At 37.8% G+C, this 17,194-nt stretch overlaps 3 protein-coding genes across 5 annotated transcripts; 2 read left to right on the forward strand and 1 right to left on the reverse strand.

The window, feature by feature from the left end:
• The first annotated feature begins 934 nt into the window (after nucleotides 1-934).
• LOC147507722 (RNA-dependent RNA polymerase 6-like) lies at nucleotides 935-6,918 on the forward strand. The gene is given in 4 exon segments (XM_086600414.1): nucleotides 935-1,072; nucleotides 1,440-4,243; nucleotides 5,744-6,584; nucleotides 6,587-6,918. Coding segments are annotated over 3 exon segments (3,609 nt in total). The 5' UTR covers nucleotides 935-1,072; nucleotides 1,440-1,513; the 3' UTR covers nucleotides 6,625-6,918.
• Nucleotides 6,919-10,167: 3,249 nt separating this feature from the next.
• LOC147507723 (uncharacterized) lies at nucleotides 10,168-12,691 on the reverse strand. Its single transcript, XM_086600415.1, has 5 exons — nucleotides 12,563-12,691; nucleotides 12,365-12,478; nucleotides 11,650-11,729; nucleotides 10,811-10,935; nucleotides 10,168-10,467 (listed from the first exon to the last, which is right to left on the reverse strand). The coding sequence occupies exons 1-5, from the start codon at nucleotides 12,613-12,615 to the stop codon at nucleotides 10,396-10,398; spliced, it is 444 nt and encodes a 147-aa protein (XP_086456541.1). The 5' UTR covers nucleotides 12,616-12,691; the 3' UTR covers nucleotides 10,168-10,395.
• A 119-nt stretch (nucleotides 12,692-12,810) lies between these two features.
• On the forward strand, nucleotides 12,811-16,792 carry LOC147507724 (uncharacterized). 3 transcript variants are annotated; one of them, XM_086600416.1, is made up of 9 exons: nucleotides 12,811-13,148; nucleotides 13,459-13,551; nucleotides 13,873-13,977; nucleotides 14,149-14,301; nucleotides 14,388-14,486; nucleotides 14,602-14,730; nucleotides 15,004-15,180; nucleotides 15,392-15,508; nucleotides 16,338-16,792. In XM_086600416.1, exons 1-9 carry the CDS (start codon nucleotides 12,861-12,863, stop codon nucleotides 16,500-16,502), a joined length of 1,326 nt encoding a protein of 441 aa, XP_086456542.1. In that variant the 5' UTR covers nucleotides 12,811-12,860; the 3' UTR covers nucleotides 16,503-16,792. The 3 variants fall into 3 exon arrangements, with proteins under 3 accessions (XP_086456542.1, XP_086456544.1, XP_086456543.1); XM_086600418.1 differs by lacking the exon at nucleotides 15,004-15,180; XM_086600417.1 differs by lacking the exon at nucleotides 13,873-13,977.
• The last annotated feature ends 402 nt before the right edge of the window (nucleotides 16,793-17,194 follow it).

Below are 17,194 nucleotides of genomic sequence, written 5' to 3' on the forward strand. Positions count from 1 at the left end.
GTCTACAAACACCACATGTCTACAAACAAGACATGTCTACAAACAAGAGAGACCTATTATTATTTGGAAGATATATTAACAAAATTTTATATTTTGGATTCGGATCTAGGAGGATCCGAACCGTTTAGAGTAAAACCATATTTGAATCGAATTAAAATGGATAATCCATATCCGACCCATTTTCTTATTAGGACTCATTATTAAAGTCCAAACCCGTTGAAATGGGTTTGGATCGGTCGGATTCGGTCAAAACACGCGACCATTTCCAGCCCTAGTGATCAACTGAGTGAACTGACTATCCGGGCTTGGTCTGAAGGGCCGATCGGACAGGCCCTCTCATAGTTGTATCTATTCCAATGGGGCCTTTATAAGTCTCTCTATCTTTAAATTTGAGAGACCACTGTAAAAATGGGCTTCCAATGCAGCCCCTATATGGGCTTTTATAGTTACCAACCTGGAAAGATGTATTTATTTCTATCACAATTTTAAAGGATCTGGTCCGTTTCGCAAATACGGCCCATAAGAATTTCAGTTCAAGTAGTCTTTGTTCGAACTCCACATCAGCAACTTTTTTAGTATTTTAAGTTTTTTTTAGACCAAATTTAAAAGGGAAAATGAATTTCGGATGATTGCTACCACAGGACTCGAACGGAGGTCAAACACACTTTCACTATACCAGTTTCACATTAGCTGAAAGCTTATGCCAGATTTACCATTCAATATGAAAGTCTGCATTGTATACACTAAAATATAAGGGTCCTCTCTGTCCCTTGTCTCCTATAAACACTATTTTGAGGGCATGCATCGGTGATGCCCTTAAAGTTCTAAACTCTAAACTTGATATATATCGTATATATGGGGAGTATGGATATGTCGAGACTTGGTCTGAAATCTGAAATAAGGAGTCTTCTCTGAGAAGGCAAGACCGTACAAAAAAAACACTTCCCGCGTGACCCCACTCTCCCACTAACTCACTAATCTTTCATTTATAGACTGAGAGAGATTTTGTTTGATCAATTTTGTAGAAATAAAGATTGATGCAATTTCAACACAAAATGGGAATCTAAGCAAGGTATGACTCGTAACTCTATTCAACTATTTTTTTATCCTAAGTTGCAAATACAATAGCAAAAGTTTTTTTCAATTTGGGTACAAATTTTATAGAAATGAATTTTAAAGTCGTTGTAAGAATAAATGAAGAAAATATTGTATTTCCATAGATGAGGCCCCATCTGATGAATTTCAGTTTCGTATGATAATTAAGAGAAGAAATGTGCTCATCAAGGTCTCAGGAACTCTAATAAAGTTTTTGTTCCTTTCTCATTGTTGATTGCTATATGTTACTTCAGTCTTTAGGTTCTTTATATGTGCGTTCTTGTTGCTAGCCTCCTCTGCCTTTCGAAATATATGTTTAAAATGTGCGTGTATATATATATCAGTCAAATAACAAATGCAGGAATGTGTTTCAAGTGATATTTGCCAATTCAGACAAAAAAGGAACCGTGTTTAGAAAATGGGGTCAGTGGGAAGTGAAAACGAAAAGGAGAGAAAGGAGATGATCGTTACTCAAGTTAGCTTCGGTGGATTTGGTAAGGATGTTGGAGCAAAAGAGCTGGCAGATTTCTTGGAAGATGAAATCGGAGGAATGATTTGGAGGTGTAGATTGAAGAATTCGTGGACCCCACCTGAGTCTCTCCCGAATTTCCAAGTTCAAAACATTGCAGACGTCCAGAAAACAGATGATTATGAGAAGGTAGAGCCCCATGCTTTCGTGCATTTTGCGTCACCCAACTCAGCTACAAAGGCAAAGAATGCTGCCGGTCGGTGTGAGCTCTTTTATAACCGAAATCCTCTGTTGGTGAACTTGGGGTGTGAGCGCTCATTTCACTCTAATCAGAAGAGAAGGAACACAGACCCTTTTAAATTTTCGGAAGTCTGTGCAGAGATTGGAACACTAGCTAGTCTCAATGAGTTTCTAGTTGGTTGGAAGGGACCTGCTTCTGGGGTTGATTTCGTGGTTGATCCATTTGATGGGACCTGTAAGATTCTTTTTACCAAAGAAACTGCTTTCTCATTTAAAAGCACTGCTAAACAGGCTGTATTAAAATGTAACTTTAAGTTGGAATTCTTTATTGGCGAGATCATTGAGGTCAAGCAGTACAAAAACATATCAGCACTGATAATGCTGGTCCAACTTTCTTCAGCCCCTCGTGTGTTCTACCGAACTGCTGATGATGACATCTATGATTCCGTTCCTTTTGATTTGTTGGATGACGAGGATCCCTGGATCAGAGCGACAGATTTTACACCTTTTGGGGTGATTGGTAGGAGTAATTCTTACCTGATCTCTATGTCACCCCGTTGTGGACCTAAACTAAGTAAGGCCATGAAGTATTTCGAAGAACGGAGGGTTCCATGCAGGTCCTTTTTGCAGCTGCTTAAGGTATTAGAAGAACCTTCTGCCCACGTGCCTCCAAATTCTTTCTTTTGTGTTCCATGTGGAGATGATATAAGCTTTGAAGTAATATACATGGTGAATGCAGTCATGCACAAAGGCATCATTAATCAATTCCAATTGTCAGATAAATTCTTTGAATTGCTGAGAAGCCAGTCCAAAGAGGTCAATATCAAAGCACTGACTCACATGTATTGCTATAGGCGCCCAGTGTTTGATGCTTACAAGAGGTTAAAAATTGTTCAAAACTGGCTTCTGAAAAATCCGAAAGGTATTAAGGGCTCCAGGGTTTTAGATCATAACGTTGAAGTTCACAGGTTGATAATAACCCCCACCAGAGCATACTGTCTTCCACCAGAGGTCGAGCTATCTAACAGAGTGCTACGGAAATATAAAGAATCTGTGGATAGATTCTTAAGGGTGACATTTATGGATGAAGGATTTGATCAACTCAATATTAATGTCCTTTCATATTATGTTGCTCCAATTGTGAAGGATATTACATCCAATTCATTTCCCCAGAAAACAGCAGTGTTCAAAAGGGTGAAGACCATTCTATCTGAGGGATTTTACTTGTGTGGCCGGAAGTATTCCTTTCTAGCCTTCTCATCTAATCAGTTAAGAGATCGTTCTGCCTGGTTCTTTGCTGAAGACAAGAAGATTAACGTGACAGATATTAAAAAGTGGATGGGGAAGTTCAAAAACAAAAATGTTGCCAAGTGTGCAGCTCGCATGGGTCAGTGCTTCTCATCCACCTACGAAACAGTTAAGGTTCCAAGTAAAGAGGTCAACTTTGATTTTCCTGATATTGAGAGGAACGACTTCGTGTTTTCAGATGGGATTGGCATATTAACACCCGATCTTGCAGCAGAAGTTGCAGAAAAATTACAATTGACAGAAACCCCTAGTGCCTATCAAATAAGATATGCTGGTTGCAAAGGGGTCATTGCTTCTTGGCCAGGAAAAGATGATGGGATCCGCCTTTACCTGAGACCAAGTATGAATAAATTTGAGTCAAGCCACAATATCATTGAGGTTATTACTTGGACTCGGTTCCAACCAGGCTTCTTAAATAGGCAGGTAGTGACACTCCTATCATCCTTGGGTGTTCCAAATGAAGTATTTTCGAAATTGCAGGATTCCATGGTTCACAATTTAGACCAGATGCTCACTAACCCTGACATTGCTTTGGATGTTATTATCTCATCGTGTGGGGATGAAGGTAACACTGCTGCATTAATGATTAGTGGTGGTTTCAAGCCTCAGATAGAACCTCATCTGAAAGAGGTTATTTCCTGCATCAGAGCATCCCAGCTAGGTGATCTTCTGGACAAGGCCAGAATCTTTGTTTCATCGGCACAATGGTTGATGGGATGCCTGGATGAACTAGGATTGCTTGAACAAGGACAATGCTTCGTCCAAGTCTCAAGCCCATCCTTAGAAGATTGTTTTGTAAAGCATGGGTTCAAGTTATCTGGGCCGAATAGTAATTTAAAAGTGATTAAGGGAACTGTGGTAATGGCTAAGAACCCCTGTCTTCACCCAGGCGATATTCGGGTGCTGGAAGCTGTAGATATCCCTGCCTTGCACCACCTTGTTGATTGTTTGGTTTTCCCTCAAAATGGAGATAGGCCCCATTCGAATGAAGCATCCGGAAGTGACCTGGATGGGGATCTTTACTTTGTGACATGGGATGGAAATCTTATACCTCCAAGCAGGGAAAGCTGGCCTGCAATGGATTATTCTCCTGCAGAAGCCAAAACATTGCCACGTGCAGTCACTTATCAGGTAACAACTTGAACTGGTTGAATGTGTGTGTGTGTGTGTGTGTGTGTTTTTATCAATTCGTTAATGTTAACATATTTGCAGAAACAGTCTAGTTTATGAACAATCCTCTCATCAAGTAGCTTTCTTTTTTTAGAATGAAACATTTTGTTTAAAAGGAGTGATAGGAGATTCTATAAAACTTTTCTGTAAACCGATTGGGCCTTTTGTGTAGTGATTGAAACAAATCTAACGTGCTTATGTTGGATCTTTTGAAATCGTTTTTATTGCTTAGGTAGGCCTCTTTATTCTTTATTAACTTCCCATTTTCTATTTTTCTCTTTGTACTTATGAATTATTTATATGCCATTGTTGTTCCTCTGGCATTCCTCGATAGAATTTTTTTAGCTTACTAGCCTTCTATTATTTGGCAAAATTAGGAATGCTGATCACACATGGAAAGGTTTGGCCCTTTGGCATTGTTTAATTTCTCCAATCAGAGAAATGTATTAAATGAACCTTTTTTTTTAGGGAGGGGTTCTAGGGACATATCTTATCTTAACACGTAAACAAACTCAAAATCGTTAGGGCATTTATAAGTTTTGGATTAGGCTAATTTTTTGTAGATATGATTTCCTAACTATTCTAAACATTGTCACAAATAATTAAAAAAATAAAAAATTTCTAAACTTGCCAAATATAGTATCCAAAATGGTGAAAATGAACGGTCTATAATTAGCCAAATTTTGTAAATTGTTAACTACATTTGGCAAGTTCGGAATTTTTTGATTATTTGTGACAATGTTTAGAATAGTTAGGAGATCATATCTACAAAAAATTAGTCTAATCCAAAACTTATAAATGCCCTAACGATTTTGAGTTTGTTGACGGTTAAGATAAGATATGTCCCTAGAACCCTCCCTTTTTTTAATCTCCAAAGGGTAGGGCTCTTTAGTGTGAGAATTTCTTGATGGAGATGTTTAAGGCACTAGGCAGATCAAGCTTATCAATTCTTTATCATGAACTTGACGGATTTTGTAAATGTTGTAATATATATTCTTAAAATTTGAAAGAGATTACGTAGTTTGGTTGAATTTGATTGATTATCCTATTTAATAAATGACATGTCAAGGACACTTGTAGAAAGGGTGCACCTATTGCTGGTTCCAACTAAATGCCCTAGGTATGGCCTGAATGGAGTGTTTCTCCCACATTCCATACTTTTCTTGCCTCTTATTTATTAAGTTAACTGTTCTTTGTGTAAAAGTAAACTTTGCTTTGTGTAAAGTTGTGGTAGCGATGGGTATGAAAACTACGCGCTGATGTGGATGAAATGTTTTAAGTTATTGTTACTGTCATTATAGTTATCATTTACCGTTATGAAAATTATAATTAACTGCTAGTTTAGAATCCTTAGAAATTTCAGACCTAATATAACTCCCTTGTGTCATAACATCTTGCATGTAGAATTTACTTATACAACAAAACAAGTTAGTATAGCCCTAATGTTTCCTTGTTGAACAGGATATCATTGAATTTTTCAGTAGGAATATGGTGAATGAAAATCTAGGCGTTATATGCAATGCCCATGTGGTTCATGCAGATCAAAGTGAATATGGGGCCATGGATGAGAAATGCATCCAGTTGGCAGAGCTAGCAGCCACTGCCGTAGACTCCCCCAAAACTGGCAAGTTCGTGATTATGCCACACTTGCTCAAACCCAAAATGTATCCAGACTTCATGGGAAAGGAAGATTTTATGTCATACAAGTCGAAGAAGATTTTGGGTGTGCTTTACCGCAAAATTAAGAACGCTTATGAGGAGGAAGTACTGTCATCGTTAGACTCACCTTACGATCCTGAAGGTATTCCATATGACGCAGATATTGAGATAGCTTGTTCTAATGATCTCATTCAAGAAGCCTGGATTCACAAGTGCTCCTATGACGGGAAGTTGAATGCTCTTTTAGGACAGTATAAAGTTCACTCCGAGGCTGAGGTTGTATCTGGGCATGTATGGTCCATGCCAAGATACAACAACAGGAAGCAAAGAGAGCTGAAGGAGAAGCTCAAGAATGCTTACAATGCCCTCAAGAAAGAATTTAAAAACGTTTTTGAAAATGTTAATCCAGATTTACTGGAAGCGCAGGGAGATCAGAAGATTCAAATGTATGAACAGAAGGCATCGGCCTGGTACCAGGTGACATACCATCCTCAGTGGGTGAAGAAGTCTTTAGAGCTGAGAAGGATAGAGGAAGATGATGATAGAGTTCCAGCATTTCTTAGCTTTGCATGGATCCCTGCTGAATACCTGGTTAGGATCAAAATCAGACAGCTGGGCATAGACAATCTCAATACTTGCCAGCCAAAAATTCTCTTGTGAGTTACTTGGCCAGTCACAAATGATTGCAAATGGGAAACTGTTACTACTGTGTTTTCAAGTTATGTCTTTTGTTCTGGCTGCAAGGCCACTCTGCCATTGTTTTCCCCCAGCAGGCACTGCACTTCTCAAAATCCATGGTTGGAAATGAGTGAAAGTGTAACTTTGTTGTGGAGCTGTTTCTGGTGCTCCGACATCAGCTCCTGAAAGATAGTAGAATGTTGAACGTGCTTCTTGGTCATTACTACTGTAATTCTTAAATCCTTACTTCAGAAGTCATGCTGGTAGTGAAGTTTACATTTTCTTTTTTCCCCCTGCTATCAACTTTGTGGACTGCTGGTATGAAATCTGAGTCTAAACTCTTCATAAAATTTGAGCCAAAATTTAATTGCGAGTTATTTCAAACCCAAACTGTGAGCCCTATAGCTGATTCTTATAATACTGACGGGAACTTTGATGCCTCTATGCATTTCCCTATCTCAGTTTGTTTTGTTTTATTTTATTTTGTGTTCTTTTTCTTTTGGTGTTGGTGTTGTTTTTTGAGTCATGGATAATAAATTATAGGGTTAACGAACATTACCCTCCACTAGATGAGCCAATTAGGGTCTTCTCCCCAAATTCACACAAAAAAAACACGGTCAACCCAAGTTGACATTTTTTTTTGTGTAGGGGAGACCCTAATTTCCCCATCTAGTAAGGGGGAAATCCTAGTTGGCTCATCTAGTGGGGGGTAATACTAGTTAACCCTAAATTATACTAAGGAAGAGGACAAGTGTGCTACAAATTGCGCGGCAAGTCCTTGCAAAAGTTTTGAACAATCTTATTGTTTACAAGGAAAAAGATTATTAGTTTGTTGCTGATATTAAGTAACAGTATTCTTGAATTAGTCCTTATATATGTACAACCCTTTCTAAGATAATGTATTGAGTTGTGCCCGGTTGACAGGAAGAGTGAAGAATTAATACGACTGAGTGCTGGTCTTACCTATAAACTGAATTTGGGAAAATTATAACAAAGGATATACAGTGCAGGAACCAGTAGGGAGGAAAAGTGTTTGGATAGAGATATGGAAGAATGCCATTAAAAATGGTGTACTGCCCTCTAAATTCGATGTTACACTTAGGGTATTGCACGTTCACTGCTAAAGTAGAACTCAGAACCATCATCCACTATTAATTCCACGATAGATATGGTTTCCGTTGGTTATGGTTGAGGAAAAAACTATCAGAAGTGCAAATATAGTTTCCATCGATTATCTGAATCACAACATGTACTATATTTCTGCACACTGATACAACTAAATGTCTTTCTTCATAGAGATTCTGTAGAGATGAAAAGGCAAAAAAGGCATATTACTACAAGCTGAAGTTTTTACACATGGATTGTGCCCAAAGAAAGTAAGACTCTGAAATAAGTGTTAATTTACCAATTGCAATGCAGATTACTCCCACTTTCATCCAACTAACAGACAGGCGAAAAGAAATTATATTTTTTGTCCTAGAAATAGAAATTCTTGAACGTACATCAGGTCACCTACATCCTGGAGTTACGACCCACTTCTCTGCTTTATTTGTTCTAGTAACTGCTTTGCATAGTGTGAACATGAATAGAAAGTTGTCGTTGATGCTATCTCGCTGGTGTAGTGATCTGCTTTCCTTCTTGCTTGTGGACACCTTTCAACCCCAAAAAACAAACAACGGGGGAGAAACTAGTAGGACTAGAAGTGGGGGTGAAAAAGAAGCAAAAAAAGAAAGTGAGGCAGCACTGGAGGCATAGAAGTAGTAGTAAGGATAGGTGTAGTTACGCATTGAAGCAGTTGGTAGTGGTGGCGTTGAAACAGAAGGAATTGTCTGATAATTTGGTGAAGGTGGAGGGGGTGACGACTCTGAACTTGACGATGAAGGGGGAGGTGATAAAGGTGGCGGTGGTGGTGGTTGATGATTATGGGTTGATGGAGGTGACGGCGATTTATAGTAAATAACAGGCGGTGAATAAGATGGTGATGATGGTGTCGGTGGTGCTGGTGAGCTTTGAGATGGTGGTGGTGAACAAATGACTGGACAGCTTGTACATTCACTAATACATAGCAAACCTTGTGCAGGTACCTCAAATTGACCTTTTGTCACTTGCCCCAGTAACATTATACCAATAATTCCAATCCTTAGGCATCCAAGCGACCACCTTAATTTTGCGTTCCGGTAGTTCATTTTTGCCGCACTACAGTTTCGAGTATTCACAAACCAATATACCATGCACTAGAAACAGGGAGACAAAACCGAGGGTAGGTTGTAGCACAGGAATGGAAAGTCAGATTCTTATGCTTTTATCCGGGAGACCACCTCGGATTAGAAAATAGAACGAGTCAGACAGCCAGATATTTCCCGGAGATTCTGTAGAAGGCTCCCATGGTCTTGTCTGACAGACACCCAAGTAAAAGAGGAGCTAGTGAGACAGACAAATCTTTTTGAGTTTCACCTAAACGAGCGCGCTTTTCTGTTGGATCAAGAACTAATAATATAAACAAACTATGCGTGAAAACTAGGACTTGATTTGTTTTGCTACTTAAATAGGCACAATGTGAGCCTTCCTTGATGCCTAAGTACACTCGCACCGTCTCTTTTAATAAAGTGTCATTTTGATTCTTCTTTTCATAAAGAGAACAAAGTTCTAGTGGTAGCTGTAAAGAAATGGTTCATATCGTTTTGCCTTTTGAGCTACAAGGAGTGGAGTGATTCTATAAGTTTTCTCCCAAAGTAAAACGAAACTAAAAGTGGATACGGGTAGCACGCAAACATGGACCTTCATTAAGGACCCACATCTTGCGTTGGGTGCTTGTTGGAGGAAGGTAACATCAGCAAGAAAGTATTAGATACTAAAACAATAAAGAGAAGAGGGACATAGAACAACAGCAGTAAACAAATGACTGCTCAAGATTAGCCGCACTAGGGTAATTTGAAGCAAGTAAGATTATCAAAATGTCGCAAGGAACATCTGTATGACGATGACAATCGTAATTATTTCAAAATCCTCAATGAACATTAGTATGGTGATTTAATTCTTCAATTGTTGTCTGACACTAGACAGACCCAAGCGACTAAATATCTGCCACAGTGAGAATCACAGCACCTGTGGCGCGATTTCAATTTGCAAGGAAGGAGTCGGGAATTTTTTTTATTAACTAAGGTAAGCAACACAAAATGTTTCAAAGCTAAGCTAATCTTGTTAAAAAAATGTAGGCATTTCAACCACAGAACATATGTATGAGTTCCTATCCTCTTCAAGGACCAAGCCTAAGCGTGTTTCACACTTTCTATACCTTTTGATACCACTCCCCCAAACACAATCCACCTTTTGTGGACTTTTTACTTGATTACTGCATAAATTCTCTGAATATAATGTTTTTATCTTTGAATGAATACAATCAGGCAATTATCGAAAAAAAGAATTCCTTTTGTTGAAAGTTCCAGGGACTGTGTTTATTATTTATCCATTAAGTAACGCAGCATTCTGTCCTTAACCACTGGTTTTGACCATGCGTACATAATGGTTGGAAGTTGGAACCTTCATAATGAATGCAAGAAACTTATAAACTGGAAAACTGGACCCTTGAAATATTCTCAGCTTCATACAATAAATTTAACACCCTACAGAAAACTTATGTTTACCAAATAAAACAGTTACAATACAGATGCCTTGCCTCGAAAAGGCAATGGGGACAATGGGGAATAAAAGAAAATCCAAGTAACTGAACTGAAATGTGCCTCCGCGGAGCTTTTAAGACAAGCTTGTTGTCCTGTTCAGACATCAGTAGGAGGTTTTAGCCTTATCAATCTTCTGATTCTGTCTTTATCTGTGTTCTCCAGCATTCCCTTCATAATAAAAGAACAGGGGCATTAAGATGATTAGAAAATGTAAGGCTAGAACATCAGGTGATGAATTATCAAGCTTCAACTCTGATCCATATAATGGGCCAACGATAAAGTTAGCACTTTGGATTAAGAAACCGAACTTTAGGCAGTGCACTTTTAAGTATTTTTTACTCTTTTTGTCACAACAATTATTTTGAGGCAGAATGCTATTTTGGATCCAGTTGATGTTACTTTACAATCGTTCCGATTAGAGACCATTTTTTATTTCCAATGAATTCAAGTGCTAATAGTATAACGCTTGGAGACTAAAAACAACAAAAGAGTGGCCTGTTCATCCCATTACCTTCCAGACGATTTCATCCAGGCACAAGCATATCCTTCCATACTTGTCGAGAAACAAACGCTCTGTTGGTGGTTTCCCACATACATCCTTTACCGCAGAGGTTATAACAAAGATCACTTCAGACACTACAGACAACCAATACAGAACAAAGAAATTCACATTAGTAGAGAATGGCCAGCATTGGAATATTAAAGTTCCGATACCAGACCAGTAGATAGCTACAAAGAAAGAAGTGGTAGTAAAACAAATAAGAGCAGATTGTTTAAGGAGATGAATACAAAAGCCAAGGCAAGCCTAGAAGATAGGTGGGGTACATGGATGATCGTTTAACCAGTGGTGCTATCTTATGTTTATAATGAAGTATAACCACCTCAGTGTATAGAGTAGAATTTACAGGTAAACGAGGTATACTAGTTTGATACAAATCCCCTATGGATGGAAATGTGTCTATATTCCAACAATTTTTTCTATCTAACAACATATAAAATAAGATTGTGTGCATCTCTGCTAATATATATTTCAATAAATCAGACTAATAACATTATATTAGCATTTAGCTATGTTACATGGCCACCATGTTTTAAAAATAATCTGTGGCAGATACATAACCATGTGTCTATATCGGAACATATTGTATGTGATATACCTCAATTCTTCATATTTCGCAGTGTCAGAATGTCAGATACTTCGTATCAATGTTGGTTACGGAGACACCTATTCGTGTCATTGTAACTTAGGTATTTAGTGTTGGGCTCCTTGCCTTGCTAAGCTGGCTTCTTTCATCATGAAATACCTCTTAAACAAGCAAATTTTAAATGTCTCAATCGTACATTACTTACAAGCTAGTTCGTCGTAATCATCCTTGCCCACGACATATATGCAAACGTCTCCAAGCACCGTGTAAACAATATAAACTGACCTGAAAAGTGAATTATGTTAAAAGGAATGGTCAAAATATAAATTCTCTAAAACCCAAACCTAGTGCTTTGGAACAAGGTATATAATAGTACAGTCTTTTCAAGTAAGACGTTAGACTGAACATCAAGAAACATTTTCCTCTTTGCACATTATGGCTGAGTTAGGATGAGAAGAACATGCAAATTATGGTAGTCCAAAAGAAGCAATTGTTGACAGAAAACACAACTGCAGGCGGACTGGACTGGTAGTGCAGATTTCGCATAGAGGAACAGGAAATGCTAGTGGTGATGACAACTTCATAACAAGCTGGTGGCATGAACTTATGCACATCAGCAAGTTTCAATTTTTATACTAGAATTATAATGGTACAGATCCTTCCAAAATGCTATCTGTAACCAAAATAATGTCATATAGCATCTCACATACAGCCAATGCGTTCATCACAAAATAGTGAACTCTGATTTTTAAACTGTTTCAAGAATCATCCTATGAACAACAAAACTTTGTACATCAGGAAGTTGTCATGCATATTGAAGCTCATTTTGCTTGGATGTTATCTCTTCACTCATAGAATTAAAAAAAAAAAAAAGATACCAACAACTAAAATTAAAGTCAAAGGGATTACAAATTACGTACTTGTGTGAAGCAACAAAGAGCTCTTCATTTTTGGCACCTTTTAGATTATCCGCTCCCAACTTCACCAAGAAAGACCGCCAATGCAATCGTTCCTCAGATGGAACTCCATGAAATCTACACCATAACATATAAATATTATTACTGTAGTTTCAAGGTTCTAGCTAGTAGATCTAGTTGTGAAAATATAAATGGACGTACCGTTCAACAAGGATGTTGCCTTCCGAATTAGAGAAAAGAACAGCCAGTATCATTTTTTTATTTCTTCAATCTCGAAAGCATGCTTCTTTGGAATATATATTTTGTTTTTGTGACCGTGGGCTTTTTTGTATTGGGCTTTGAGACTAATAATGGGTGCCCGGAACATAACAACCATTCAAACTTACAACTGTTTTAACTACCCTTCTTTTCAAAGTAACAACTAACAGCTACTCGCGCCATGAGTCAAATATAGCTCAAGCCCGAGCCAATTTTTTCATTTTTCTTGATCAATGCAACAATGCTGAAAGGAAAATTTAAGATTTCTCATCGGCTAAGCAGCTTGGTAGTTAATAGATTTGAAAATAAGAAAGAAGAAGAAGAAGTAGAAGTAGATGGTTTGGATTTCCAGATTATGGAAGAAGAGCTTGAAACGTTTCATTTGAAGGAATTAGGAGAATATATAGGAAACGGGTATGAGAATTTCGATATAGAGATTGTGAGTAGATCGATGAAAGAGATTCCGAAGCAGATTTGTGGTCCTGTGATCCTTGATACAAATGACAAACAATCTGAATTGGATTTTTTGGTGAGTTTTTTTATCCAGTTTGGTTCTTGTTTTAGTGATTGTTGAGTTTTTTTGTTTAAATTTGGGAAAAGTTTATCCTTTTAAATTTGTGCTTTATAAGATTGAGAGAAAACTTAACCAAAATAAAAAATGATGATGTACATGAGAAATAATGAATGGAATCGAAATTATCGAATGTTAGGGGTTTCTTCATGTCTTCACAGTTGAGATTGGAAATGTTTGTTTAATTTGTTTTCTAAGTTTGAACTCTCTTGAATTTTAATCTTCACTACGGCGTCTCATTTGCTTACTCTTATCTTTCGTTGGTTAGCTTTCTCAGAAGACTATAAATCTAGAACGACTGCAAAGGATTGCTTCTACTGGTCTTCCTCACGAAGGAGGATTGCGTGCTACAGCTTGGAAGGTTTATTATTACTAGTACTTGTGATTGTATCCACGCATATATATGGTTAGAAACTGTGCAGTTAATAAGTAATAATAGTGAATTGCAGTGGATATTGAATGTCTATTGTATTAGATAGATACCCTCAAGTCACGCAATTTTAGAGTGTTCACTTCTTACTAATTTTCCCTAAATAAAATATATTTCCTATCTGGAGTTACTCCATTTAGTTTGACAGAAACAACTTTTTGTATAAAGATCTGGAAAATTCAATGGCAAGTCTAAACACTGATGTTTGCTGCAACTTCACTGATAGTTGTTTGGTGTTTTTTAAACTAATAGCTACTCTTAGGTTACTTGCCTGCTTCTCAAGACTTGTGGGAAGGAGAATTAGCTGCGAACCGATCAAAATATGCTGCTCTAAAAGATGAGCTTCTCTCTAATCCTGTAAGATTATTACTGCCTTCACATTTAGTGATTTAGATCAGACTAACTTTCTGACTCGACCATTTGTTATTTGCTGGCCTACTTCTCTTAGTTCTCTCTTTACCAATATATAGCTATCTCCAGTAATTCACTATGAATCCCAGTGACCAAGTAAATTTTTAATCTAGACAGTCAGAAGTCACGAGAAGAAAGGATGAGTCTCTGGTTTCCAGTGAGCAAAACAAGGTCTGTGGTGCAGCTGGACTTCTACGGAGGCATGAGATTTTACATTCAGATCACCCTCTCAGTGAGGGAAATACTAGTATCTGGCATCAATATTTTCAGGTAAGAAGATATTTTACCTTGAACTTTCGGAAACCTTATAATATTCATGGCCCTCCCCTACAAACTATGACTGATGTCTGTTTTAGGATGCAGAGATAGGGGAGCAGATAGATCGTGATTTGCAACGCACCCACCCAGGCATGAAGTTCTTTTCAGGAAATTCATCTTTAAGTTGCAGAAACCGGGTAGCTAATCCCAAAATTCTCTTCCATGCCTATTATAAATGTACTTTTATCAGTTTCGATCTACACAAAAATAATATGCACTGAATGATAAATTTGTCGTTGTGTTTGATTACAGCAATCAATGAGAAATGTTCTTCTCCTATTTGCAAAACTAAATCCAGCAATTCGTTATGTGCAAGGAATGAATGAAGTTTTGGCCCCACTGTACCATGTATTTTGCACTGACCCTGATGAGAAAAACGCTGTAAGAGACACTTAGTTACTTAGATTTTCTTTTTATCCATATCAGCTTTATTGTAAATGATGTCAGAAAATCAGCTAGTAAGGTAAGCGCAAATGTTGAGTACTAGTTCTAATCAGAATAATCGTGTCATGCCACTTGCTTCTCATTTTACTTGTGGGCGTATATTCATTTAGAGACCTCATTCATTTATATCAAATGGTTTGCCTTAATTTCAGCTATTTTCATATATATGATCATATGCTAAAATCAAGTTAACTCTGGTCCATCGTGCAGTCGAATGCAGAACCAGACAGTTTTTGTTGTTTTGTGCGACTGTTGAGTGATTCTGTGGATCACTTTTGTGAAGCACTAGATAATAGTTCAGTGGGGATCCACTCTACCCTTTCCCACTTGGCAGAATTATTAAAAAATAACGATGAGGAGTTGTGGCGGCATCTTGATATAAACAAGGTATACGTATAAACTCGTGAGTCATTCAGTAAGAAGTAAAAGGGCAATATAGCTAATGATTGTAGTTTGTAAGATTTTGAAGTTGCTGTAGTACTACAATCTCAACCGAGTTTAATTACCTGCATTAACGGATTTTCTATCAAGCTAAACTCTCTAGTACGAGTCACCATTACAAGTAGAACTCGCAGCTGATTTTCATACTCCTATGCAGGTCAATCCCCAGTTCTACGCATTTAGGTGGATCACATTGCTCCTAACTCAGGAATTTAAGTTCACTTCCATTTTGAGAATATGGGATTCTCTTCTAGGTTCTCCTTCTGGAGTCCAGGTGTATATCTCTTTCATGCATCAATGCCCATTATCTTTGCCAGTTTAATTTATGCCAAAGGGAACACATTTAGGTAGCTGCCCTTGTCCAATTATGGATATGGTCCTTCATACGATATATGTGTACTTCACACTCCTCCTCCCCTTGCGTCCAATTGTGCCTTTCAATAGTATGAAATGATCAAATGAATGGGATTCAAGTTGTGACAGCAGAGGAGATAGTGTTTGTCCTGTATCTTAGTGTATGACCAGTAAATTTTGTGCCTCTACCTAGAGATCGAACTGTCTGTCTTATAGTAGGAGGGTTTGTATATTAGCAAATGTGAACGGTTCTAATAGCGCTTTATTACCAGTGGCATTGGAGAAGTTATCGAATAACATGATTTTTGGTATTCTACTATGAGGACATCTAGGGTGCGCAGGGTGTACTCGTGGGCAGGTTTTTAGGCCTTGGACAGTACTTTGTGGAGCAATACACCAGTATGAGTGGCCTAAATTCAATACACCACTCTCTCTCCTAATGCACACTAGCTTTGCTCTTCTACTATTCTAGGATTTTGATGTATAGGGTCGTTTTAGTTTACATATGTTGAGATTTATAATCCTATATTGGGTGTCTAAAGCATTGCGTTCAAATATACAAATCTTAAGGCCTCTTCACTTATCACCAATTGGAAGATCAGATGTATGTATACTGAATAAGTTGTCCATGACTTGTCAAATGGCTCAAATATCCCCACCAATAATTTATTGCCTGTTTTTTCTTGCTACGGATAATGATACCCTTTTATCGCTTGACTGATTTCGATTTGGTAACATTGTTGGGACAGGAAATGCTGCTCCGAGTCTGTTGCGCAATGCTTCTGAGTATGAGAAGTAGGCTGTTGAGTGGGGATTTCACTGCTAACTTAAATCTTCTCCAGCATTATCCCGAAGTCAACATGGAGTACCTTCTTCAACTAGCTCAGGAGCTCAGTTCAATCACATCCTCATAATAGCCCCTGTATCAACCTTGCATGTGAACACATGGATCAAAATGATTTTTGTTGCGTCAGTCCAAAAAACTAAAGGCCTCCCATTGTGCATGACTTCCGAAATTGGATAAAACTTTACATTTTAGCAAGGGCCGGGCTGCACCAGTAAATACAATCTGTATCAGATATTCAGATCAAATGAGCATTGAGTCAGTTACCAAAAAAGAAAAAGAAAAAGAGCATTAGTCACAAAAATATGAACTGCCCGTGAAAATGACAGTGATTGCTGAAGTGAACACAGTACACTTGAACTTGGCATATTCACGTACCTCTTCCTGGCATAACCTATAATTCCAATATAAGTTCTGTATCTATGTTTCGTATGTCGCGTGTTATTGGTTCATCCGTGATAAAGCCAATGTGGATGTCTTGATCTTTGGCAGTGATTCATCGGTTGAAAGTCTTGTCCTAAAATTTGTAGGGTAGCCAAGGCCCCCCCACTGTATGAGTGTATGTATGATTACCAAAATCTTACTATATCTTATTATTATTATTATATTAGAAAAATATAATAGAATGAACACTATTTTGGTGTAATTTAGTATTTAAAATATTTTTTTTTGGATTTTGTATAGGCAAAATCGTAATTTCATCGTTTATTCTGAAAAAGTTTGAAAACGTTGCCAAACCACGTGCAAAGAGGCCAGCATTTT

Source organism: Coptis chinensis, chromosome 3 (assembly GCF_015680905.1).
Source record: "Coptis chinensis isolate HL-2020 chromosome 3, ASM1568090v1, whole genome shotgun sequence".
Classification (NCBI taxonomy): domain Eukaryota; kingdom Viridiplantae; phylum Streptophyta; class Magnoliopsida; order Ranunculales; family Ranunculaceae; genus Coptis; species Coptis chinensis.

Excerpts from the sequence above, each read along its gene's own strand:
- LOC147507723 (XM_086600415.1), bottom strand. The coding sequence starts at position 12,615 with ATGATACTGGCTGTTCTTTTCTCTAATTCGGAAGGCAACATCCTTGTT. Across the intron at positions 12,479-12,562 it reads GGCAACATCCTTGTTGAACG|ATTTCATGGAGTTCCATCTG; the intron begins GTACGTCCATTT and ends GTTATGGTGTAG. Across the intron at positions 10,468-10,810 it reads TGGATGAAATCGTCTGGAAG|GGAATGCTGGAGAACACAGA; the intron begins GTAATGGGATGA and ends TTTATTATGAAG.
- LOC147507724 (XM_086600416.1), top strand. The coding sequence starts at position 12,861 with ATGCTGAAAGGAAAATTTAAGATTTCTCATCGGCTAAGCAGCTTGGTA. Across the intron at positions 14,302-14,387 it reads TCTGGCATCAATATTTTCAG|GATGCAGAGATAGGGGAGCA; the intron begins GTAAGAAGATAT and ends TGTCTGTTTTAG. Across the intron at positions 14,731-15,003 it reads ACCCTGATGAGAAAAACGCT|TCGAATGCAGAACCAGACAG; the intron begins GTAAGAGACACT and ends TCCATCGTGCAG.